Raw genomic sequence first — 23,266 nt, 5'->3', positions numbered from 1 at the left:
AACTCTGACTCTGGATACATGAAGGGAGTTTGAGTGTTTGTCTCCGTGTAGGGTCTTGAACTTTTACTGCCTCGTTGTAGCTTGTTGTCAGCCTTGAAAAGGAGGAAGGCCAGTTGGGAAATCACTGAGTGGAGAGGGATGACATGCTGAAAGGAAATGACACTGGAGCAGAGCGGAGTGAGGGTGGTGGTGCAGAGAGGGAGTTAGGTGTGGCGCATTGGCTGCACTGCAAGAGGAAAAAGCATTGAAATCATATTACTGACTCAACTTCAAGTGGTGCAAAAATTATTAGCTAATTTTGAAAAACAAAATTGGCTACAGTTGTGTTCTTTAATTAATTGTTGAAACGAATGCTCCAACAATTTAGAAATACATTCTGTTCTCCTGTCTGTTAGTTCCTGGTTGGTGGTAGATTGCATCTGCTGGAGGGATGTCAGAGATAATGTCAGTTACCTCATTTAACTTCCCGTACAGCCACGAATAGTTGTTTGTTATTTGTTGCTGTATGGATTCAACAAAAGAAATGGATTTTTCCATTGCTTACAGTCTTTATGCTAAACATATCCTGACTGTGGCTTTTGAATTGGCCAAATATACATAAATACTAGTCATCTGATCTCAGACTTGACAAGAAAGGACATTTTCTAAAATGTTGAATTATTTGTTCATGTTAAAAAGTCTGCACCAAGATCACTTGAGTAATATTCTCTGACTTGGAAAAGATTTTTGGTTCACTGTCATATTATACAAGAAGTTTTCTTTTATTTCTTGTGAAATCCAAAGCTAAAGCATCAGGCAAATAATTGTTTTTATGTCTATATCCTGCCGTGACATTCCCTGTATTGTAGCTCGTCATGTCACACTCGGTGAAGAGTATTATTTCTGTGCAGGGAGTGGAGTTGAGGCTGTGGGAGCACACAGGGGGCATCAGATAAGACGGACTGTTGCTGTAGGTTTCTGTCATCAACAGGTCGTGCTTGGCTGAACTGCAGAGTTTAGACGCTCCCTCGGTGTGTTTGCCAAGCTGGAGGTGCTCGTTATGGACTCTGTGTGTGTGTGTGTGTGTGTGTGTGTGTGTGTGTGTGTGTGTGTGTGTGTGTGTGTGTGTGTGTGTGTGTGAGTGAGAGAGGTGGAAGGTGGCCAGTTTGGATTCAGAATGGAGGTTTAGGGGCTTCGTGGGTCAGCGGACCCTCAGACCATTAGACTGTGTGTGTGTGTGTGTGTGTGTGTGTGTGTGTGTGTGTGTGTGTGTGTGTGTGTGTGTGTGTGTGTGTGTGTGTGTGTGTGTGTGTGTGTGTGTGTGTGTGTGTGTGTGTGTGTGTGTGTGTGAGAGAGGTGGAAGGTGGCAGAGGGGGAGTGGCAGGTGAACAGTTTGGATTCAGAATGGAGGTTTAGGGGCTTCGTGGGTCAGCGGACCCTCAGACCATTAGAGAGGGGTCGTGTGTGTGTGTGTGTGTGTGTGTGTGTGTGTGTGTGTGTGTGTGTGTGTGTGTGTGTGTGTGTGTGTGTGTGTGTGTGTGTGTCAGAGGGTAGTCCAGGGGTTCTCTATTATTGCATTGGTGAGGAGAAGGGGGGTGGTTACCAGGACCCCTTGCTGCTGGGACCAGTCCTTGTCTTTAAAGAGGGACGACAAATAGTCGACACATTTGCTTTAGTGTGTGAGACTGAGGGTCCATTGTCTCACGTGTGTCCCCCTGACGGGACCAATGCCCTGTCCTGAATTATACGTGCTTTGTGAAGTTACATACAGTACACCTTAGAGCAGTGGTTCCAAACCTGGGTATTATGACTCAGAGCAAGGGTCACAAGCTGAATCTGAGGAGTCCTAAGAGGAGAACAAAAGGGGTAAATAAAGTTATGTTTATCCTGTCAAACTTTTCATTAATCTTTGCTTGTTATATTTAGAATTTTTATTTTTTATTTTTTTATAAATGTATCTGTTAAAAGATAAAACAAGGGAAACAAAAATCTCTCCTTGGGTGAACTGCTCCCAACCATGTGCACATATGTAGTGACGAGGGGTTAAAAATACAGTAATTATGATACCGTATCAAACCTCCGTACTTGTTGAGATTGAGGTTTTTGATCATCTTAGCAAATAGTACATTTTCTAATGTGCTTCTTTTATACTTGTACAGACTAAGCGTAAAACATAAATGTCCACAGCAGTGTAAAGACAACATGGAAGAGGACAGTGAGGACAGTGTAAACAAACCACAACATCTGTGAAACAAACATGAAGGTATTTGTCACTGTATCATCTGTTTGCAGTGATAAATACAAACTGAGGATGAAGGGACTTTAGTTTCACCCTTCACAGGCATTTTTGTGACTCACCAGATATATATAAACATATAAATATTCCTCAAATAAATCATAACTTTGCAAACTTTAGTGTGTATTTTATGTAGACAAAGGCTTTATTTGGCTGCTTGTGTTCAAGCCACATTAAAGGATATTTAAGTGATTTAATATTACACCCCCATAAAATTGGGGAGATTATATTGTAATTGGCAGATTAAAAAAAAATTAACAGCAACAATCAAAACAGCAGAAGCTAAATTTAGGCTTTTACTCTTTTACCTCTGATCTGAGTCAAGCTTAAAAACTATGCCACAATTTCCACAGCGTGTCCTCTTTATTTAGGCCCTCCCCAAATCACTCACCTCCAGTTTGTTGTGCAGGCTTTCAGTTAAAAAAAACAATTAAGCCTGATGATTATTAGTTTTTTTTTTAAATTTTTTACAAACTTTAGAAAACTCCCAAATCTAAATAAGACATGAATGCAACTCTTCGCAATGACAAGTAAGCTGAACGTAATTTGGAAAATTGGCAGAATGCCCCTTTAAAGTCCAAAACATCAAGAAGTTTGGCAGTTGTGTTAAATGTAAAAAGTGAACCTGTTGAAGGGCATGTAAAGATGTATTTCCCAAAGTAAGGGATTGGAAGAAAAAGTTCTGAAACTACTGAGACTCTGTTGTATGTTGGCATCAATATTGAAACACACAAGTTCCCTAATTTATAATATCACAAGCCCAAAAGGTTGGGAACCTTTATCTTAGATTGTAATTTAAAAGTGCAAATTTTTGTGATCTTCATGTTAAATCTGGATAAAATTTGCATCCTTTTGTGACATTCTCCCACCGCTGACATTTTGTGCTCCCTCTGTCGGGCCTTTCTCTAATCTGGGACACAATGAGCAGTGCAGTGTCTCGCAGTGGATGAGGAGCTTTTGTGCAGTTGGCTCGCGGCCTATTGATCAGCCGTAACCCCCCTCTTCTCCTTGTAAAGTGTGCGTATGTGTGTGATCTCTGGAGCTGCGCGCTAAACAGCAGCAGTTCAGCTGCCAGCCGAGCGTGGAGGAGACGCACACGCACAATAGGTGTCACCTGCCCTGCAAAGCATCACAGACCCAGCAAAAAGTTCGATTTTTGGAGGAGAAGACTAAAAGCAGAGGGAGAAATAAAGCAGGCGAAAGATGAAAGGAGGAAAAGAAAAAGGAAAGAGGAGAGTAGGCACTTAATGTGGAACTCCTGGCTCCTTGTAATTTGCTGGGGGAGAGAGGGAGGAGGAGTCAGGGGGAGGGGAATACCCAGCAGGGAGGGAGCAGGGGAGAGCAGAGGCCATTCACTCTGACACACACAGTCTCATGCAAACACACATGAACACTTATGGACACACACATGCACAGTGTGGATGTGTTGCCACTGGAGAGAGGAGAGAGGGAGGGCGATAGGCATTCAGAGAGAGAGGAGCAGACAGAGGAGATCCTCAGCAAACTGAAGTGAGAGAAGGGAAAGAAGAAACATCAGAGGACTGTGTTCAGGAGAAAACCCAGAGTGCATGCTGCTGTTTGTGTTTTGGAGGAGCGGACTGCACGTTAGCTCCCAGGAGAAAGGATTCACAATCACTAGGACAATTGGGGAAATCTAAGGGATATTTTTCAGGCCAGGAATACTGTTTGGAATACTCTGGAAATGTGACCCTCTCTGGAAATCCTGCTTTCCTTTAAACCGGCTTGTCACTTTTTAAAACTCATTTACCTACAATTCTGTTGAAGGAGAGCCAAGACACACAATGCCTACTGGTAAGCAGCAGCTGTCTGAGTTTGTTTTTTCTTAAACTTTTTTATTTTCATTTCCCAGCATGTCCAAATTACAGACACATGCTTTCCCAGAAGTGAGGTGTTTCTGTGATGTGGTGGGACTGTGTCAAAGGTGTAGCATGTCTACACATCTCTTCAAAGGGGTTTACATTTTGTCGAATAATAACTGGCTTTTAGGTTTCTATTTGGTGAAATGAGTAAATGTAAAGAATATAAAACGTACATAAAACACCAGACGGCAACATATAATTGCAAGGTCGGCTCACTAGTCTCTGATGGTTTGGCTGTTTATCTTGTTGCCTCTTTTGTGTGTGGTGTGAGTGATATTTTCTCCTCAGCTGACAGCGCTGTGTGAAGTGTCTCTGCAGCGTCCGTCTCTCGGCAGTGCTGTTGTATGAACAGCGTCCTCTGCTTGTTTTCTCACCCTCGGCGTTGAATGGAGCATGTTTGCTTTCTCGCAGACGTAGCGGGTTAAATTCCTAGTGATGCTGAGATGATGGCGCACACAGCCGCCCCTGTTCTTTTACAGCGGTTATAAATTTGACTTTGTTGGCTGACACAGATATAACGTAGGGTAGTGATGAATGCAGATGTTGGAGGAAACTACAAAACTTAAGGTCTGGGTTTATTTTAGTTTGCAATCCAGCTAAAACCAAAGCATGTCTTCTCTTTGTTCGAGACCAAGTTCTTCTGTATGACAAATACATTGATGGGGGGAAAACATTCTTGTTCACTTGTCTTGTCTTAAAGCCAACACATGTATGGGTTTCCTCCAGCCCGGTGTAGATTTGACTGAGTGTTGAGATGCCATTCTGCAGCCTGTGACCCAAATTAGAGCCTTGAGAGCAGCAGTTGGGGGGTGGCTACAAACGGGGATAGAGAAGAGAAGAGGGGGGGAATAATTACTGTTCAGAGCAAACTCTTTGGTTTAGAGGTGCGGGAGACAATGGACCCCTCCGTCCTCCTTCCACCCTGCTTGTCCAGTCCTCCGGGAGGACATCTGCCCCCCATCCCGAGCGCTGGTGTGCAAGAAACTGCAGCCCCACAGAGACCTGGGTGGGTGGAGTGGAGGGTGGGGGCAGGTCTGTTTGGAGCAATCTAAACAAATCGATAGCTTTCCTCTCTCATACCTCAGTGTCCACTGATGTGCACGCAGCTGTTGAGGCAGAACATTTGCAGAAAGTGACTGGTGTGGACATGGAGAGCTCAATGGTGAGGTTTTTCTCACTGAGCTAAAATCCAGGTCAGAGAATGAGGCTAGTGTGTCACACTCAGAGGGAGTGCAAGGGTGTGTGCAGCAAGGGTCGCATGGGTGTCCTAAGGATGGGTGCCAGACTGTGTGTGTGCGTTTGTCCGAAAATAGGGACAGTTGGCGAGTGGATGCCTTTTCCACAGCTACACACCGGTGCTGTCAACTAAAACTATGCTGCACGTTCCCCACTGATGTCCACAGAGTCAGTAACAAATGATGAAACTCAACTAGAAACTTTAATTCTGATCTCATAAACACAATCTGGTGATAAGAGGTGTTAAACTGTGGACATAATATGTGTGTGGTTGTTGAATCATTACAGGGGTTTTACTTTATCGTGTGAACGAAGCCATTTGTTAGTAATTAGCCGACCAGCTACGTGTGTTTACTTTAACCATGTTTTGTGAGGCCATGAAACCCCAGGAGTCTGTTAACTCACACATTAACCTCAAACTTCAGTGCAGCCATGAGGCGCGGTGAAATGCTTGAAATACTGTTTGGAACATTGTTGGAGGATGTGCTGCCTCTTCTGCGCTGACACATCAAAGAATGAATGCTTATTTTCTCTTCCACCTCTGCATTACAACGTACGCCCGGCTCTTTGTTGGTTCAGTGGCAAGTTGTCGCCCCGTGTCTCCAATCCCATCCTTCACCTCTCTCCGTATCGCCCACCTCTGCCCCCTCTTCTTCTGCTCTCTGCATTTGTTCGGCTGCGCTGTGAAATCCAGAGTGACACTTTACGGTCCTTAGCGTCAGTTGAGATCAAGCCTATATCTCTATCAGAAGTAGAGACTGACCTGAAGTGGACAGGACGGAAGATGGGAGGCCTGAGACAGCAAGGACTTTAGAAGTGCTGCTGTGTCTCCACTCTGCCTGCAGGAGACTGAAACCTCTCCAAAGTTTGCATTTCATGAATCTGGAGACAAAAGGTGGATATGCTGAGAAATTTTGGTCGATTGGTTTTGGATATAAGAGAAATTTGAAGGGTTAAAGAAAGAACCACAAAAGGCAGAATTCAAAATGAGACCGTGCGAGCGGGAAATGGAAAAGAGAAAAAACAAGGGAGTGGGTGGTGTTTGACCTTTGGCCTTCCTTCTCATCTTTTCTTCCTACTTTCATTCCTCTGGGATATCTCCTCCTCATTTCTCACTCTCATGCAGTCACACTTGTCCCTCAGCTTAACATGTTTGCAAAGACTGCCAAAATAAAGACAAAGACGCCTGGGCTGGAAGTCACAGAATGCTCTCGCTTGTGTCTCGTACTTGCGTAAAAACAATACATGCTCATTCTAGCCTCTCTCATTAAAAGACAACATGGATTCAGTTACCTTTTCGCTCTTCTTGGGTGCCAGAGGACTGCACAGTCAGCAACAAGCTGCATGGCACTGAGCTCAGTTGCCATCTGTTTGGCATGTTGCAAGATAAACAAGAACACACACAGACAAACAACTTTGATTTAAGGATCTATAATCAGTGTAGTCTCGTCCTGTTTGGTGTGCTCACGCCTCTCCGGGACACACGTCTCGATCTTTTTCCCTAAACTCTCCAATAAAATATTTCGGATCCTTTAATCTTACCATTCAGAGTTGCTTTGCCTAAGATGTTATCAGTTTGTCAAACAAGTCGGTCTGTGGGCAGCAGTGGAAAAGTAATTACGGGTACCAGGAATCTCTGAATGTTTAATGTGTTGTTCATCTGCGTTTCTTTTGTCCAGTAATGCTTTTTAAATTGCTAATTTGTTAGAAAGTGCACTGCATTCAGGATCAACATGTACCGTCCAAACAGTGTCAATTACTTCCTCCTGCCACAATCCTTCTTTGATGAGATTTAATGTTTCTATGTTTTACCATAATAGTTTTCCACATGATTAGGATAAGAAGTATTGTAACAAGTAATTCCTGGTACCATTTCTTCTTCTGGTCTGTTCCTATAGCCTCCAGTTTACTGATTATTTAGTACATCTTCCTTTTTATTTCACTCTCTATTCAGAAAATGTTTTAAGGTTTTACAAATCTAAATATATTCCGAACATTCTGTTTTCTTGTAACAACGAAAGAAATGCAAAAGGTTTAAAACTCGTGGGTACTATGCTTACCACTGAAAACACAACATCCTGATACACAACAACTGTTGCCATATCTTCATCACTGTACAAGGGGAAAGCTGCAGTGTGAATAGCAAGCACTCAAAATGCAACTGTGAGCCCTGGTGGTCTGCAGCCATATGCTGTGTTGAGGCTGGTCAATGTGTATTTTTACATGGTAAAGTATATGCTTGGTGAGGTATGGTCTGAGCCCATAGGAATGTCCTGTGGAGCTCATATACTCACAGTAAACTCGGCGAGAGTTACTTAATGACCCACCAGTCATATTCTGAATGTATAATAGGAGGAGGGAAGAAATGAATGACAGCAATGGGGAAAGAAAATGTCCAGAAATGTGACGGTGGCAGGAATGACTGATATTAATGAAAAAGGAGTGAGTTAGAAAGTGGAAGCAAGAAAGAAAGAATAACAGTGGAACAGAAGGAAAAGACAAAAACAGAAACGGGGGAAAAGGAAAAAGTCTTTCAGGTCACTGATGTGACCTCCTGCTCTGGTCTCTTCACATTGATGTCATGCTGCAAATTATGATGTCAATGTGTCTGTCTTCAGCTACTCCCCTTCCATAAACACCTGAAAATGTCAGTGAATTTTGCTTGTGCATGTTCACAACACACCTGGTCTGGAGGCTTGGTAATGTGGTGACTACTTGAGGGTTTTACTGTGATTACTTTTGGTTGTGATTAGTTTTGTTTGTGGCAAAATGGAGTTTTATTGAAGTCATATAGCAACTGTAAAACTGGACAGTGTGACAGCTAATATGAGACCTTTGCTCATTCCCCTTGGTTCTCTTGATTTCTTCAATTATCAACATTATGCATAGTTATCATTTAGTCAACAGAAGGGAATTAGTCGCTCGGTGGTGTGGATAAATCAATAGGCTGCCATTGTTTTTGGAACCATATTTAGTATTTGGTGACCTATAGAAGTCCATTAAAATACTCATGGCATAGTTGTAGTGCCACTTTTTCTCAAAGTGAGGTAATGAAACCATTTCAGGTTTAAATTCCTTTACATACTTCAGTGCTTGAAGATCTAATCATCTCGAATGTTTATTTCATGCAACAGAGCAAATAAAAACAAATGGAATGGTCAAAGTTGTCATTGACATTTAAGATGTATTGTTACGATGTCAACTTAAAGTCTCATTTTGGTCCGCTACAGTTTGCCTTGTTTAACATACTGCATCATGTTAATGTTAACACAAAATCGACACTTACCGTATCCATTTCAAATTAAAGGCTCTCTGTGCTTTTCAGACAAAAACCCTTCATTTCTTAACAAGGCTTTTATTTTGAAACATTTGTAGGAACCGGTTGTCACTGAAATCTGTCAAGAACACTTAAGATGGGTGATCTAGAGCAACTGTGGAAAATTGCATGATAATATTGTTAACGTTATTAAATTAAGGAGATGGTAATATGCATTAATGACTATTATATGTGAACTTGCCACCGCCGCAGTGTTGACAAACTTAAACGAGCCTGTGTGTTCTCGTATGTCACAGAAGTGATGTAGTTCTCTTTCCCTGCTCACTGGTCAAAAGATGAAGCCACTTTATACTTCCTGCATCTGCATTGCTGTGATGGCTTAAATGTCATCTGTCGACCATCTGAATGCAGACCAAAATAAACGATCCTGTGGACTGCAGCATTCAGACAAATGTGCGAACACTTGTGTATGCAAAACTCAGTGTAGCATAAATAGAACTGCATGAGCACCCACTGTCCATGTGGTCTAATTCACAGCATATCTTCCTCCTCTCCATTCTGTCCCTGAAGTCCTCCCTCTTATGCTCGACAAAGTCCTCTCCACTCTCCTCCTCAAAAATGCCTTTCAAAGTTCAGCCAAGTCTAATATGAGCCTCCGCAGTTAGCCAAACCGAATGGGTATTTTCCAAAGTTTCAGCCTTTTCAGTACGAAATCCCTTCTTTCATGTTCCTGAGACTGTATTTTATTGCGAAGGGATACTCCCTGGAAGTCGCGTGTCGCTGAAACCACCACACTACACATTGGCAGTTTATTACTCCTGTTCAAACCCGGTGATTAGGGACACCGCTTAACTTAGAATAAACACAGGGAATTGATTTTCAGCTACTCAATGTCCAACAACTGCAAATGACATCATATTTTTGAAATATTCTGGACTTGTTTATGGGTCAAATGTCTGCAAGGGATGCTTACATGTCATAGAGCCGTTTTGTGCTGTCTGAGCTACTTGTGAGGATGATCAGGGCTGTAAAGAGACGAGGGTCCTCACAGCTGTTTGCTGACCACTCCAGAACAAAGAACACGTCAGGTGACCATAAAGTGTGCGACTCAAGTGGACCAGCTAAGTGTAGCATGAGTCATTAAACCTGGCTGGACTGGTAGTGAGGCTTGTCAGAGTGACTGCATCAGTGGAGCAAAATCACAGAGCCTCAGTTGTAGCAGTTTGTCGTGTACATGTCAACGCACTTTGTGTTGTTTGTGTTGTCGTGGCAGTCAATATGAAGACAACACGCACCAGAGATTCTCTTCGATTAAATGGTCTGACTGAACCGTCGTGATGAAAAGACTCACGTTTTGTTGAAACTACTGTAACTCCTTGTGTTTCGATGGTCAATTCAATGCTTTGTGATGATGTTAGGTACTGCATATTTTGATTTTTTTTTTTTTTCTTGAGCATTACTCCAATCAAGAGACGTCTACTTTTCTGAATTAAAAAGTAAGAGAAGAAAGGTTTTGCTAATTTGACAAAAGAAAATCTCACCACTGTCCATTTATTGATTGTTTTCAATGTATCACATTGTAAAATTCAAACATCTGTGCTTCCATGATAAGAGAGGAGACGTCTGCTGACACAATCAAAAGCTCCAGAGCAGCCGAGGGGTTGCATGTGGAGGTTTTTTGGGTCAAATACTTACTTCAAGTTCAAGAATTTTCAACCTTAACATCGATGTAATTTACTGGAATTAGTAATACTCCATTACTTTAGACAGTATTTTATAAATTTGGTTTCTACCACTACCAATACATTCGTAATATAGATTTCTTAATCAAATTTTTAAGAACCAAAATAAAAACACATACATTTACACTTATTTTGCTTTGAACATAGGAGTTGTGTTTACTTGTGATAACCACTACACTCTCCTGAAGAGTAAAACACGGCAATGTGAGACTATTTTGTCCGTGCTTTGTACGTTCTGTGCTTATTGTCTGCTCAGTGTTCAGTCTGGTTCCTTCTAGTTGTCACTGTTTGTCTTCCAGACTGGCCTGATGTTCAACATATTAAACTCAGTTGAATAGTAAAGCGCCCCGGCACTTTGTGTTTTTCAAGTCAAATGAAAGCCAGATATTGAAGCCAGGTTGCTCAGGCACTCGCTGATTCTCTCTCTCTCTCTCTCTCTCTCTCTCTCTCTCTCTCTCTCTCTCTCTCTCTCTCTCTGGCACACACACACACACACACACACACACACACACACACACACACACACACACACACACACACACACACACACACACACACACACACACACACACACACACACACACACTATCCTAATCCTCACATGCACAGACATACAGAGGAGAAACAGTCTCAGCCTGCATGCTTAGGACCATAATTAGAGATCATTTACAAGGCTCAAGTTGAACATAATCTGGACAGGAGGTAACTAAAGCCTGGCCAATTGTGGCCATCTTTCCTCTCTCTCTCTCTCTCTCTCTGTGTGTGTGTGTGTGTGTGTGTGTGTGTGTGTGTGTGTGTGTGTGTGTGTGTGTGTGTGTGTGTGTGTGTGTGTGTGTGTGTGTGTGTGTGTGTGTGTGAGAGAGAGAGAAAGAGCCAGTTCACCCAGGAAACGGGCAGGGTGTGCCCCAAACATGAAGCTGGAAGGTGGCTAGGAGGGGCTGGGCAAACACAATATGGAGCAATCTCTCTGTGATGTTTGGGTTTCACTGCAAGCATGGCTTCTCTGTATTTGCTCTCCTTGTATGTTTGTGTGTGTAGGTTGCACGTGTGTGCACTCTGCCTGCCCCTGTCTTACCGCAAGAGCTGGAGTGAGGACCATTAAGTTATTAGCTTGGTTAGGCTTATCTTTGGAGTGATAAACCTAAAGCAATTTGGGTGAAACATGCACACTTACGATAGATTCATACATAACCTGCTGTGATAAGAAAGGATCTATCAGATTCGTCAAAGGGCAAAGTTAGCTATTAAAGCCATGGTGTGTAATTTAATACAACCCTTTGTGCATTGTGCACAGTAACTTGAAAGCAGTGTGCTCCTTATTGAAAAGCCGAGGCTGTTGGTTTATGTGTGTGTGTTTTTTACCAGCAGCTTCTTTCTCCTTTCTGATCTTTTAATTGTTAAAAAGTGGGTCAGGCCTGGGAGTGCAAACATTTGGATGGACATACACGCACGGGGAATTAGCTCCAAACTTGTCTGAGGAAAATACAATTTCATGCTACTTCAGTTTTTGGACGCTCCAGTTCCTTCCTGCTTTTCTTGGCAAGGCAGTGGAGCAAAATTAAAACTATAGAGAAAGCCGTGATGCAGCTCATTGGACTCTCCTTTCATTTGAGTTTTTGAAACGAGGATTTCAAAACACTTGAATTTCCCTATGAGGAGCAATGTAGCAGGGAATTGGCTTTTATAATCCACAGAAAAACATGGTTCAGAGAAGAGTGACGAACAAAAAGGCTGGTACCTATCACGGTGTCTGCGATTTTGGGACTTAAAGCGCTACTAATATCCATTATAGATTAACAATGAAACAAAAGACTGTGTTATTTGAAAGGTGTCCCCAAACAGTTCCCGCAGTTTGGCAGATCTTTTAGCCATCTATATTAGCTCCGTCAGACAATTGAGGCTGTTTTCATCTACAAAGCATTAATAAAACGACTGTACAATGCAAGCAACAAACAACAGATGGACAAAATTTGTGACTAGAATAAATAAGAAATCTAGCAGCAAAATATAATTTTTATGGGGAATTCCTGCAGAGCAAAGGAGAGCAAGACGAGACAATTTTACTTGTGGAGAATTAAATGAGAAGAAAGGTCAGTGGCTGAGTGATGAGCTTAGTTTAGCGTAGAGACTTAAGCAGAGGGGACCAACATGTAACTTCCCAGAAAACAGAATAATCAAAAAAAGACCCCATGTGTTCATTCATGAGTCTCAGAAGTGCTGGTTTTCTAGCCGGGCTTTCTTTTTCCATCTTTACAAGTCTTCATGCAAAGCTAAACATTTCCTGAGATGAGCACTTTACTCAATGCAAAGGCATTAGAGTGGTATTGAACTGATCATTTAACTCTTGATAAGTAAGCAAATGAGCGCATTTATGAAATTTTGCATGAATTTTTTTTAGTTCGTGAGCTGTAGAGGTGATGGTCGGTATATTATTGAACTTTAAACAGAGCCAAACTAGTTCGTTATATTCCCCCTATTCTATCTTCATAGGCGAAGCTGACTGTTGGATCCGCTCCATATCGACATGAGGAAAGTGAATGAGCATATTTCCCAAAGAGTTGAACGAAATGTAGCTGGATGTCTCGTTGATGTGGACTTTTATGCTAACTCTAATGTTTTCAGCATATTCTTGAGCCCCAAGTGGCCGGAAATTTAGAGCTTTGACCCAGATAAGTAACATGCGGACTCATTTTTTTTTTAACTTGGTATCGACTTAGCAGTTGCCAAATTGTGAACTGTGATCTTCTCATCTCGTCTAACGAGCTCGGCGGCTACTAAAGTGCTCTCACCAGAGCAAAAAGTCCTCCAAGGCGCCTCCTTGAAAGGTGAGAGAGTGGGTATGTACCTGGATTCTTTGGGCTTGTTCTCAGTTTCACGTTTCATGTTTTTGAACCTGAACCTGTGATCTCTGAAGCTTTGAAGTGAGACAGGTTGAGGCTGGGCTGCTGCCGCTGCTGCTGCTGGCAGCGAGAGCCACACTGTCCACACTGGATGTCAGTGTTGCCACAACATGGTGACTGCCGGTTCACGGGTGCATCCAGCTTTGATGGTAAAGACTGGTGTCAAACTCCCACTGAGCTGGTATGTGGCTCTTATGTTGTCCATCTTTTGCTTCATCATTGTGTTTACTTGCTCTCTGTTGTTTCCATAAAAGCATTTCTGTGAAGCAGCACCTTGGAAAACGTTGAAGGAAGTTTGGAGGGTTTCTGTCTGATGCACTGCACGTTTGGTTTTACGTCAGATGGCCTGACTGTGAAGTCTTTGGCGCCTGTAATCGTATCTGAATACGTCTGTCCACATACACATAGTGTGTCAGTTTGGCACGGGCTGGATACCAAATAGACTCCTGTAGGTGCACACACAAACACAGAAACTCGTCTGTCTTCAATGGACATAGGGCTTTCATTCACAACTCGTAGTGCTCTCAGCATTACACTGTTAATCTTGTCATTAAACTCAATCGCTTGTCTGTTTCATATTCAAATTGAAAAGTTTTTGCTTTCTTTGGTTGTGTATGTTTTCTTGCACGGTGTAGTGATTGATGTCGGCTGTGTGCGAGTAAAAGGTTTCTTTGGGTGGAACTGAGGACGAATCCACGCCAGCCAGTTGCCCTCATAAGGCCGGTGGTCAGTTAGACTGTGGTCAGCGGGAATGTCAGGAATTGGGATGCTAAACAGATAGAGACTGTAAGAATATGAAAGTGGTATTGTAAGTGTTAGAAGTTCCATACAGGGAGTCTTTTTAGCCCTCAGTTGGAAAGTGGGAAGTACGGGTCAGTGTGTGTCAGACGTATGAATTTAATTTGAATTTAAACTCTGTTACAACTCTAACGTTTTTGATAGTTTTGTAATTAGATTTTAAACTTTATGTTAAACTCTTTAACTTGTTATGCTGTATCCCATTGCATAATGTTAACCTATTTGTTATTCTGCTCCTGCTACTTTTGTCTGAACTGTTTTATGGCTCCAATTTAAATTTGGTCTCTTACTCTTTGTGAAATACAAACAAGGAAGTTTAGTTTTACATCATATTAAACACCAAGACAAAATACAACGCTTTATGTAACGTATGCCAAGATTGTAAAACTTTGGAAGGTTCTTGTGGCAACAACCATTAATTTTCTCTGTCATCTCAGTGCTTCCAAAGTAAACTGTAAGTCAGCCCAATGCTACAAGGTCGTTTCTATAAGGCATTTCACCGCAACACTTTGTCCGACCCGCTGACAATGAGCTGCAGCAAAATTTGAGCCATGAACCATTTGTTTTGCTAGACTCCATGGAGCCCTTTGCTTCCCTTGAAACCGGTGGTTTCCTTGTAATAAATGAGTGTATTTATGGTTTTATGTGATTGTTGGTCAGACAAGGCCCTTGAGAAATCAATAAGTACAAGAAAGAAGTGCAGTTGTAATTTGAACACTGACTTGAATCTCTTCCTTTCTTCTCCAGACGATTACAGCTACCTGCCTGATGCGTTGCCTCCTCTTCCTGAAGTCCCGGACTCCGGCTCAGTCCTGAGCTCCATTGATATCTCAGCCCGCTGCCTCCGCAACCCGGCTTTCCGCCACGCCTCCTCGCGCTACTGCTCCGCCATCAGCATGGACTCCTCTCCTGACAGCGCCGAAAGGCCGATCAGCTACAGCTCCACCTCGTCCTCCGCCTCCTCCCGGGACAGTCACTGCTCACTAGGCAGCCGCTCCACTCTCGTCACTGCCCCTCACTGCAACCCCGTGACCTCAGACCGGGACTCTGGGGCAATTCGGTTGGAGCTGGTCCCTGCCAGGCAGCTGGGATGCGGAGAAGAAGATGTCAGAAATGATGGGGGGATGGACACAGGGAGGGGGCAAGCGAGACAGGGCAGCGGACAGACCAAAACAGAACATTCAGAGCCGGAGCTGAGCCCAGACGTAGGAGAGCGGACGAGTCAGGTGCAGGGACCCCGGACGTATGGGGACCGGGTGGTGCAGGAAATACTAGACACAGAGAGAACCTACGTGAAGGACCTGCGCAGCATTGTAGAGGTACGGAACCAAAATCCATAATATTATAACTTCGTGACTGAACTCAACATGTGTAGCAGATTAAGATCTGAGGGATCCTACATATGGGCAGGACCTCAAAGGTATATCAGCACACTTGGCAGAACATCAAATGCAGAAGGAGGCCTTGAAGAAATTTAGGCTTTTGCAATCTCCAACTGGGACCTCTCACTTCAAGTATCAAAAGTACTTCTGCAGGAAAATGGCATATTATCTGATATGACCATGTTAGGTTGTTTATACTGATTTTAAAATATGCACCAATTTTACTGTGTCTCAAAGTGAAGCTTTTGTTTGCAACTTTTTTGTACAGTTAGATCGTTTTGTTCAGTTGTTCACAGGCTCATGGTTGGACCCCACCCCAAAGAGTGAGAATATATATCTGAGGATCCCTGAGAGGATTAATGTTGAAAACAACAAAACCACATTCTGATTAACATAACTATTTTAATATTTTGTATTTTTCTCTAATCTTTACTGTTTTTGTGAGAGAAAAAAAAAGTGATTATTTTACCTGCTTTTGGCTGTGATAGTTTTTTTTTTTTTTTATAAAGGGTCAAAAGCCAAAATGCTTCAGAAGCACTTTAACAATGTGTTAAGTTACAAAAGCTTATGATATCATTTTTATGATCTATAAAGTAACAGCTGTAATATAAATGTAGAGCAGTAAAAGGTATCTTATTTCCATCTGAAATAGTGAAGTAGAAACAAAATAGCCTACAAAAGAAATATTCAAGTAAAGTACAAGTACCTCAGAATTGTACTGACTGTACTGGTTGCATATGTCCATTGGTTGTGGTAAACTGAGTGACTTTAAGATCCACAAAGACAAGAATTTTCTCAACATAACTGAAGGAGAAAATCCTTCTATATTAACAATCTTGGGACCCCAGGTTGGGACCTCCTGTTTGAATTTAGTATCGAGCCTCAGAACCTGAAATAGGAGCAAATAGTCTTTAAACTTTAAAAGCAAGAGAATGATATTCAAGTGATGCGACTCCCAGCTGACCCAGGACAATATTAAATGTTTGTCAGTGCAGAGACTGCCTGACTGTGATCTTTTCAGAGCTTTAAATCACCAGATAGATAACACAAACGTCTCCTCACGCACGTGACACACTGCTCGATGCCTGCTGGGAACCTTTAACACGGTAAGGTCACCTGCGCTCGCAGGTGGGGTTTTGGCCGAGTTACACGACACCGTTGCCTTTGTGCTGCAATGCACACACACACATACTGTATGCACACACACACACACTGTATGCACACACACACACATACTGTATGCACACACACTCAAGCCAATGCGCTCTTTTTGTGAGGTTGGCTTTGAACGGCGAGGCTACACATTGCCTCCAGTCAGTGCTTCAGTGGCTTTGTTAAGGTTTGGGTGTTGTGGTTTGTATCAAAGGATGCTCTCCATTGTCTCTCCCTCCTCTTTGTTTCTCTATTCAGATATTTTTGGTTCTCTGTGAAACTTAAAATGTTTTGTGCTAAAATGAACTGCACACATGTGCTGCGTGTTGCACATTTTCATCCTGCAAATAGACGTTGGGTGGAAACATGTTTTTACATGTGTTAGATCTTTGCCCACGTTTTCACCACATTGTCCCACTTAGCAGTACCTCCACTCATGGGCCAATGTGTGTGCGCCTGTTTGTATCTGTGTCTGTTATTTGGGGTCAAATAAGGTCATAAAGAAAATGGCAGGAGAAAGAGCAGGAAACATATTCTCAGGAGATGGGATGAGTAGAAGAAAGCAGAATTTCTGTTCTGTGGTTTTTGGCTTGTTACTTGTGATGGACTGTCCCGCCCTCTCGTGCTCCTCCTTTCTGTGCCTCCCTCCGTCAGGACGCAGAGGTGAGGAAATGGGATAGAGAGAGGAAAGTAGGAAGAGGGATTTAGCTCTGAGATAACAATGTCTAAAGTAGGTTAGGAAAACATTGAACAGAGCTTAGGAGGTGCACTTAATAACCCTCTACTGCTTCTGCTCTGCAGACCACCTATTGCCATTAGTGGATCAGACCACCCGGCCCAGGACGACCACACTTACATGGCAGGACAGTTAATTCTTCACGAGCACTTTAGAAAGGACGCATGCATTCAGTCGTTCTTCACCCTGTTAATGACAGTTCCAGTGAGTGCATCAAGGATGGATTGCGCTGATTGTATCTGCATGAATAGGGCTTTTAACATGACAGTTCACCTTTAGTGAAGAGAGAACTACAGCTGGTGGACAGCACAGCATCCACCCATCTATTATCAGCACTGTCCTGCCAACCCTGTTTCCATAATCCCTTTGGCCATGGTGCTTCCTGCAGGGGAAGAGGGTGTGACAGCCCGAACGCAAATATTTACCCAGACTCCCCTCAGCTCACCTGTGTTACATCTGTCAGCAGCAGTGTTGTGGTGTTTTCTCTCTTTGCAGTTTTTTTTTTCCTGAATGATAAACATATGTTGTTAAATTGGTGATGTTTTTTCATTTGTTCACAGATTTTCTGAACCGACAGTACACCGAGTTCTCAGGGCCGCTGCACATTTTTGTATGTTAACATTGTTTGTTGATTCTGCATGACCACCCCTCTTTGGCTCGATCAGGGTGTTTAATGAGCCTGATCCATCATCCACAAACAACGTAGACGAAAAAGCTCTGATCTTGCTTCCCGTTCTCCTTTTTTACGCTCTCAGACCTCGAATGCATGGCCAGGCCGTTTGAAGTTGACCAGGAATTTGGAAATATTCTGGGAACATCACTTGTCCTGCAGAATTACTCAAGTACACAGATTTGGTTGTTTGTACTGACAGCATTGTCTGGAGGAAAAGCTTCCTACTGCGGGGCAGAGTGAGTGTTATGTTTGGTGTGTAGGAAAGGAGTGTGTGCTTGAGGAGGCTAATGGTTAACACAAGAAAATATCAAGTTTGTGCATGTTACGTCTGATGCTTAGCAGGGAGTGAACCTTCAGTCGCGTGTGTGTGTGTGTGTGTGTGTGTGTGTGTGTGTGTGTGTGTGTGTGTGTGTGTGTGTGTGTGTGTGTGTGTGTGTGTGTGTGTGTGTGTGCTGATCTGAGCGCTGCCCATTGTTGAGCTCACTGAGGCTTCGGCTGAGTGCGATGAGTGAACAGGTCAGACCAGGTCAGATCTTTGACCCCCGAGGCTAATAAAGCATCACCTTACATATTATGGCCGACAGTCAACAAAATCTAAACATGACCTCCCAACGTGACCCCGACATAACCAGCAGCCTGCCCTTCAGCAGGATTTCTATTCTTTACTGCTGTAATTAAAATCCTTGAACCTAAACTTTGGCCTAAAGCTCTTGTAAGACCATTAAACTCTAATTCCCTCCATGTTTGAATTAAACCTACATTTCAAATTTTGGATCATCTTGTCTTTTTCTCTCTTTGTTTTCCTCCTTTTTCCTAACCAAACACAGTTTAATGGACTGGTACTCAGACTCGGCTATTGTAAAAACAGTAATCATAACGGTTAAATACATAAAACAGTACCAGGTACAAAAAAAATGAAGCAGCAGACTGGAATTAGTCAAACAGACTAAAGGGATTGAACAAAGAGAGTCTCACTCTCTCCCCTCTTTGGGTCCTTAAAAATACTCATGTCGTACGTAGGGAAATGATCACTGGGTGTGTTTGTGCATGTCGAGGGCAGCGTGGCACCTTTCTCTGAGTTGTAACATTTTTACTGCCCAGTTTCAGACTGCGATTTGGTTTATAAAAACCTTCACAATGCTGCAACCAGAACACGTTCTCCTCCTGAACACCGATCGCACACGTGCTCGTGACTTAAGATGTGAACATACGAGGCCAGAATGATACGTGTGTGTTTACGTGCACTGTGTTCATCCTTTGTAATAGACTGAACTTACAGTTCACTGCATGAACAGACCCAGATATCTGTGGTTTGGATATATATCTCTGTTTACAGATAACAGATATGCAAAACCAGCACATATTCATATGACAGTTGCTGGAACCATAAGATTTCTGGATTAAATTGATTGACAGTCCTTTTGTCAGTCATTTTACTGTATCGCGTGCGACAGAGAAATGTTAATCTGTTTTTGCTTCTGCTATTTACTGGTCGTTCTGTCTTCCTGACTCCACCTTTCACTTTCTGTCTGCAGGGCACTCAGAGAACTGAGGCTGGTGTTTAATCAGTCATATCAGCGCTCATCACTAGCCGCGATAAGAGCTACAAAGTTAAATCTTACCGACTGAACTTAACCCTTTGTTTCCCAGTCACTGTCTGACAAATTTACAACAAACCTGATGACCTGCGTTATCTCTGAATGGAGCTGTTTACACAAAACACCAATATAGGAATCAGGTGTTTAGTTAAATAAAGGGGCAGTACACCAGAGTTTAATGGTAAAGGATTATTTAAATGTTTTAGTTTCTCTCACAAAGTTTAATCTAAAGAAAATTTTAATTACATTTTGTATTCTTGGATCTAGAGGGAAAGGGATTTGAGGACAAGCACACTTAAACATGATATTTCCCCCGTCAGCAACTGGATTAAGTAGGATTTTGATCACCAGAACATTTAATCTAGCTGGATTTGTCGCTGGAGCTACTCCAATATGTTGGCACATAAAGCTGTCAATTTATTCAGGTAAAATCTGCATTATCAATAAGTTAGTTCATAATGTGTTCTTTGGTGTTGGATGATATCCAGGGATAATATAAAATGTTCTGCTTCTGTTCAGTTCTAGATCGGAGATTATTTACACAGGTGTAGTTGTTAATGGAAGTCTGTGGGTTCCCTCGTGGAGAGTTTAAAGACATGCTGGCTGCCAGCCCGTTAACAGCTTGTCCCGTGTTGAATTCTCAAGAAACAAATGATCCGGCTTTTGCTTTGTTGTTATAACTCATAATATCCAACACATTCATATATTAGTTTAAAGATTACAGACAAAGCATAAGTATGTTTGGACATTTTCAGTATGATTATTTGGTGTCTGGGCAAAGTGGTGCAAAATAGAGCCAACAGTCCAATAGTCCCTCTAACAGTCTCTCTCTTTATGTCTGCAGGACTACTTGGAGTGTATCAGTAACCAGTCTCGACTGGCCTTGAGCTCTGAGGATAAAGGCTCACTATTCGGCAACATCCAGGACATCTACCACTTTAACAGGTACAACTACACACAGCTGTACATTTGTGAGTACAGATTTGGACTCAAGTCGGACTTAAGTCACGAATATGAGAAAATGTGGCACTGTAAGGCCCGTGCCGCACCGCTAATCTCACCTGTGGTTGACAGCTGTGGGACCCTCAGCGCTATTTTAGTTTCTAGTTAACAGTTTAGAGCATCCACACAGCCTGCGTGACTTGAGCCTCGTCGCAGCACAGCGTCAGCGAGAGTTTCCACCTTTCACTATAGTTTCAATGTGCAGGCTTCATCTGAATATATCATATCATAAAAGTAGACTGTACAGCAGGATACTTGTTTTGAATTGCATTAAATTGCAAAGGTGTACCCAAGTCTGGTTATTTCTATTCACAATCTGTAGTGAATAGAAACCCATTTCCCACTCAGTATTAACACTTCCATTAGCTGTATAATTATAATTATAATTATTATACACACTCCCAAACACACACACACAAACAAACACCTGACTGCCACAACAACTTCCTTCCCAGACATCAACAGGTGGTTCAGCCCAGTTTGACTGTTAGCTGGACATTTTTTTATATTTTATTATTATTAATTATAATTATAATTATAATTAAAGAGATTCCTAGGAGAATCTGTCAGGATATATCAGAGAGGGAAGGGACTTGAATTCGATGATTGACAAGAGAGTCCACTTTTGCTCATCACAGTTCATTCAGAAAGAGTTCTGTCACATATAAAGACAGAAAGACCTCAGGCTCCACAAAAATGTCCAGCTAACAGTCAAACTGGGCTGAACCACCTGTTGATGTCTGGGAAGGGCGTTGTTGTGGCAGTCAGGTGTGTGTGTGTGTGTGTGTGTGTGTGTGTGTGTGTGTGTGTGTGTGTGTGTGTGTGTGTGTGTGTGTGTGTGTGTGTGTGTGTGTGTGTGTGTGTGTGTGTGTGTGTGTGTGTGTGTGTGTGTGTTTGGGAGTGTGTATAATCACTTCCCGTCTGCATATTTGTCTCCTCCAGCACCGCTAAAGACTGTGTGTTTGTGTGTGTTCAAGTTTTGTGTCCAGACGAGATGGCTAGTTGAGCATCAGCCATGGTGGTCTGGAGACACAAACACTCTGTCCCACCTATTCATTTTTCAGCTGCCGTGCACAGACACACCGGCCAGTAAAAGGAAGCATAAAAGTGATTTAAAGCGGTCACAGTGACCTCATGCTTTAGCCATGAAACAATAACTTCACCAGAGGCCATTTATTTTTTTCCACAGTGTGCAGTTATACACACACAGCAACACTCGGGAGCTGGATGTTTGAATTCATGGAAGTTTCTTATTTGTTCAGCGTTAAGTGCCCTAAGGCCTAATTTTTGTACTCGGGGTGACTCTTACTCCTGAAATCCACTTCAATTGTTTGGAACAATGAATCATGGGAGAGCAATTATATTTATGTGTCACGGAAAAAGGAGAAGGAAGGTGTGTTGTAGTTCAGGAACCTACTCGATCTGCACAAATTAATAAGTTTGACAGTTTTGTTTGACAGGAAATTAATTGTTTTTTTATTTTTTTGGAGTAATGTTTTTATGAAAAAATGCTGAATCTTTCTGAGTTAAACCTCTTAAATGTAAATATTTTCTGGTTCCTGTAGTTCTTCATGATAATGACCTGATCTTCTTTTGGTTGTGGACAAATAAAGATATTTCAGGCTACACTTTGGGCTTTAGGAAACCCCACATTTTTCTGCATTTCATGACCCTTTTAAAGACCAAAAAGCTAATTGATTAATTGAGAAAATAACTGACAGATTAATCGATAATAAAAAAAACTATTTGCAGTCCTAGGATCTACACCGTATGAGTGCACAATTTCAAATTGAGTGTTGATTTCTGTGAAATCTGTGTTTGTTTCAGGGATCTTCTTTATGATCTTGAGAAGTGCAACGCAGACCCTGTGGCCATCGCAGAGTGCTTCGTATCCAAGGTAAAGATAGTCACTTCGTTCCTTTTACGTTTTTCAGCTTTCTTCCTCGTTTAATTAGTAAAAAATAATGAAACACATTTATTTATTTAAGGTTTTGAGTATATAAATTCTGTTACTTATTACTTCTACTTCACTTCAAAGGGAAATGTTATGCTTTTCACTCCAGTATATTTATTTAACAGCTGGAGTTATGAGTTACTTCTCAGAATAGGTGTCACATAAAATAAATCATATGATAAAATGAAATACGTAATGCATTGTTAAAGATTAAACCGGTACTTTTATCTTTTTTGGCTTGTGCAATAAAACAGTCTCATATTTCAGATCTTTGAGCTGTTTGCAGTTTCACTTGAAATTTCTCAGATGGTTTCATTTAAGTAACAGCTGAAGCCCAAAGAGGTATAATCACCAAATATTAAAAAAAAAAAAAAAGAAACAGCAGAGATTAGAAAGTATTCTGGAAACAATTAATACAAATTTGTAAAGCAGAACGCTGTTTTACAGATAATAATTCTCTAATTTGAGTTAGGTAGGATTTTGAATGAACTTGTACTTGCAGTGGAGTACTTTGCATTGGTTTAAGTAAAGGTTCAGAGTACTTGTCTCTTTGCATTCATGCACTCTCGACCTCTGCTTGTTGAAACCTGTCCACACAGCTGGTTTGGACACATGCACACAGACACAAAGACATGCGTGGGACAGAAAATGAGAAACAAGG

The 23,266-nt window shown here is 42.0% G+C and overlaps 1 protein-coding gene across 2 annotated transcripts in view; it reads left to right on the top strand.

Annotated features, from left to right (window-relative positions):
• LOC138633755 (pleckstrin homology domain-containing family G member 1) overlaps positions 1–23,266 on the top strand; it is a 43,160-nt gene that overhangs the window by 5,691 nt on the left and 14,203 nt on the right. Inside the window, exons 1-4 of one of the 2 annotated variants that reach the window (XM_069720166.1) lie at positions 3,626–4,087; positions 14,856–15,427; positions 20,494–20,594; positions 22,479–22,548. In XM_069720166.1, coding sequence (XP_069576267.1) covers positions 4,078–4,087; positions 14,856–15,427; positions 20,494–20,594; positions 22,479–22,548 — 753 coding nt within the window. In that variant the 5' untranslated portion in view covers positions 3,626–4,077. Of the gene's footprint in view, positions 1–3,625; positions 4,088–14,855; positions 15,428–20,493; positions 20,595–22,478; positions 22,549–23,266 lie in introns of those variants that run through there. The other variant, XM_069720167.1, reaches the window with a different exon arrangement.

This window comes from Brachyistius frenatus, unplaced genomic scaffold (genome assembly GCF_029030835.1).
Source record: "Brachyistius frenatus isolate BFR_SWC_R1_liver_20210118 unplaced genomic scaffold, ASM2903083v1 Contig_235, whole genome shotgun sequence".
Taxonomy (NCBI): Eukaryota; Metazoa; Chordata; class Actinopteri; family Embiotocidae; genus Brachyistius; species Brachyistius frenatus.
This window is presented reverse-complemented; position numbering and strand designations above follow the sequence as displayed.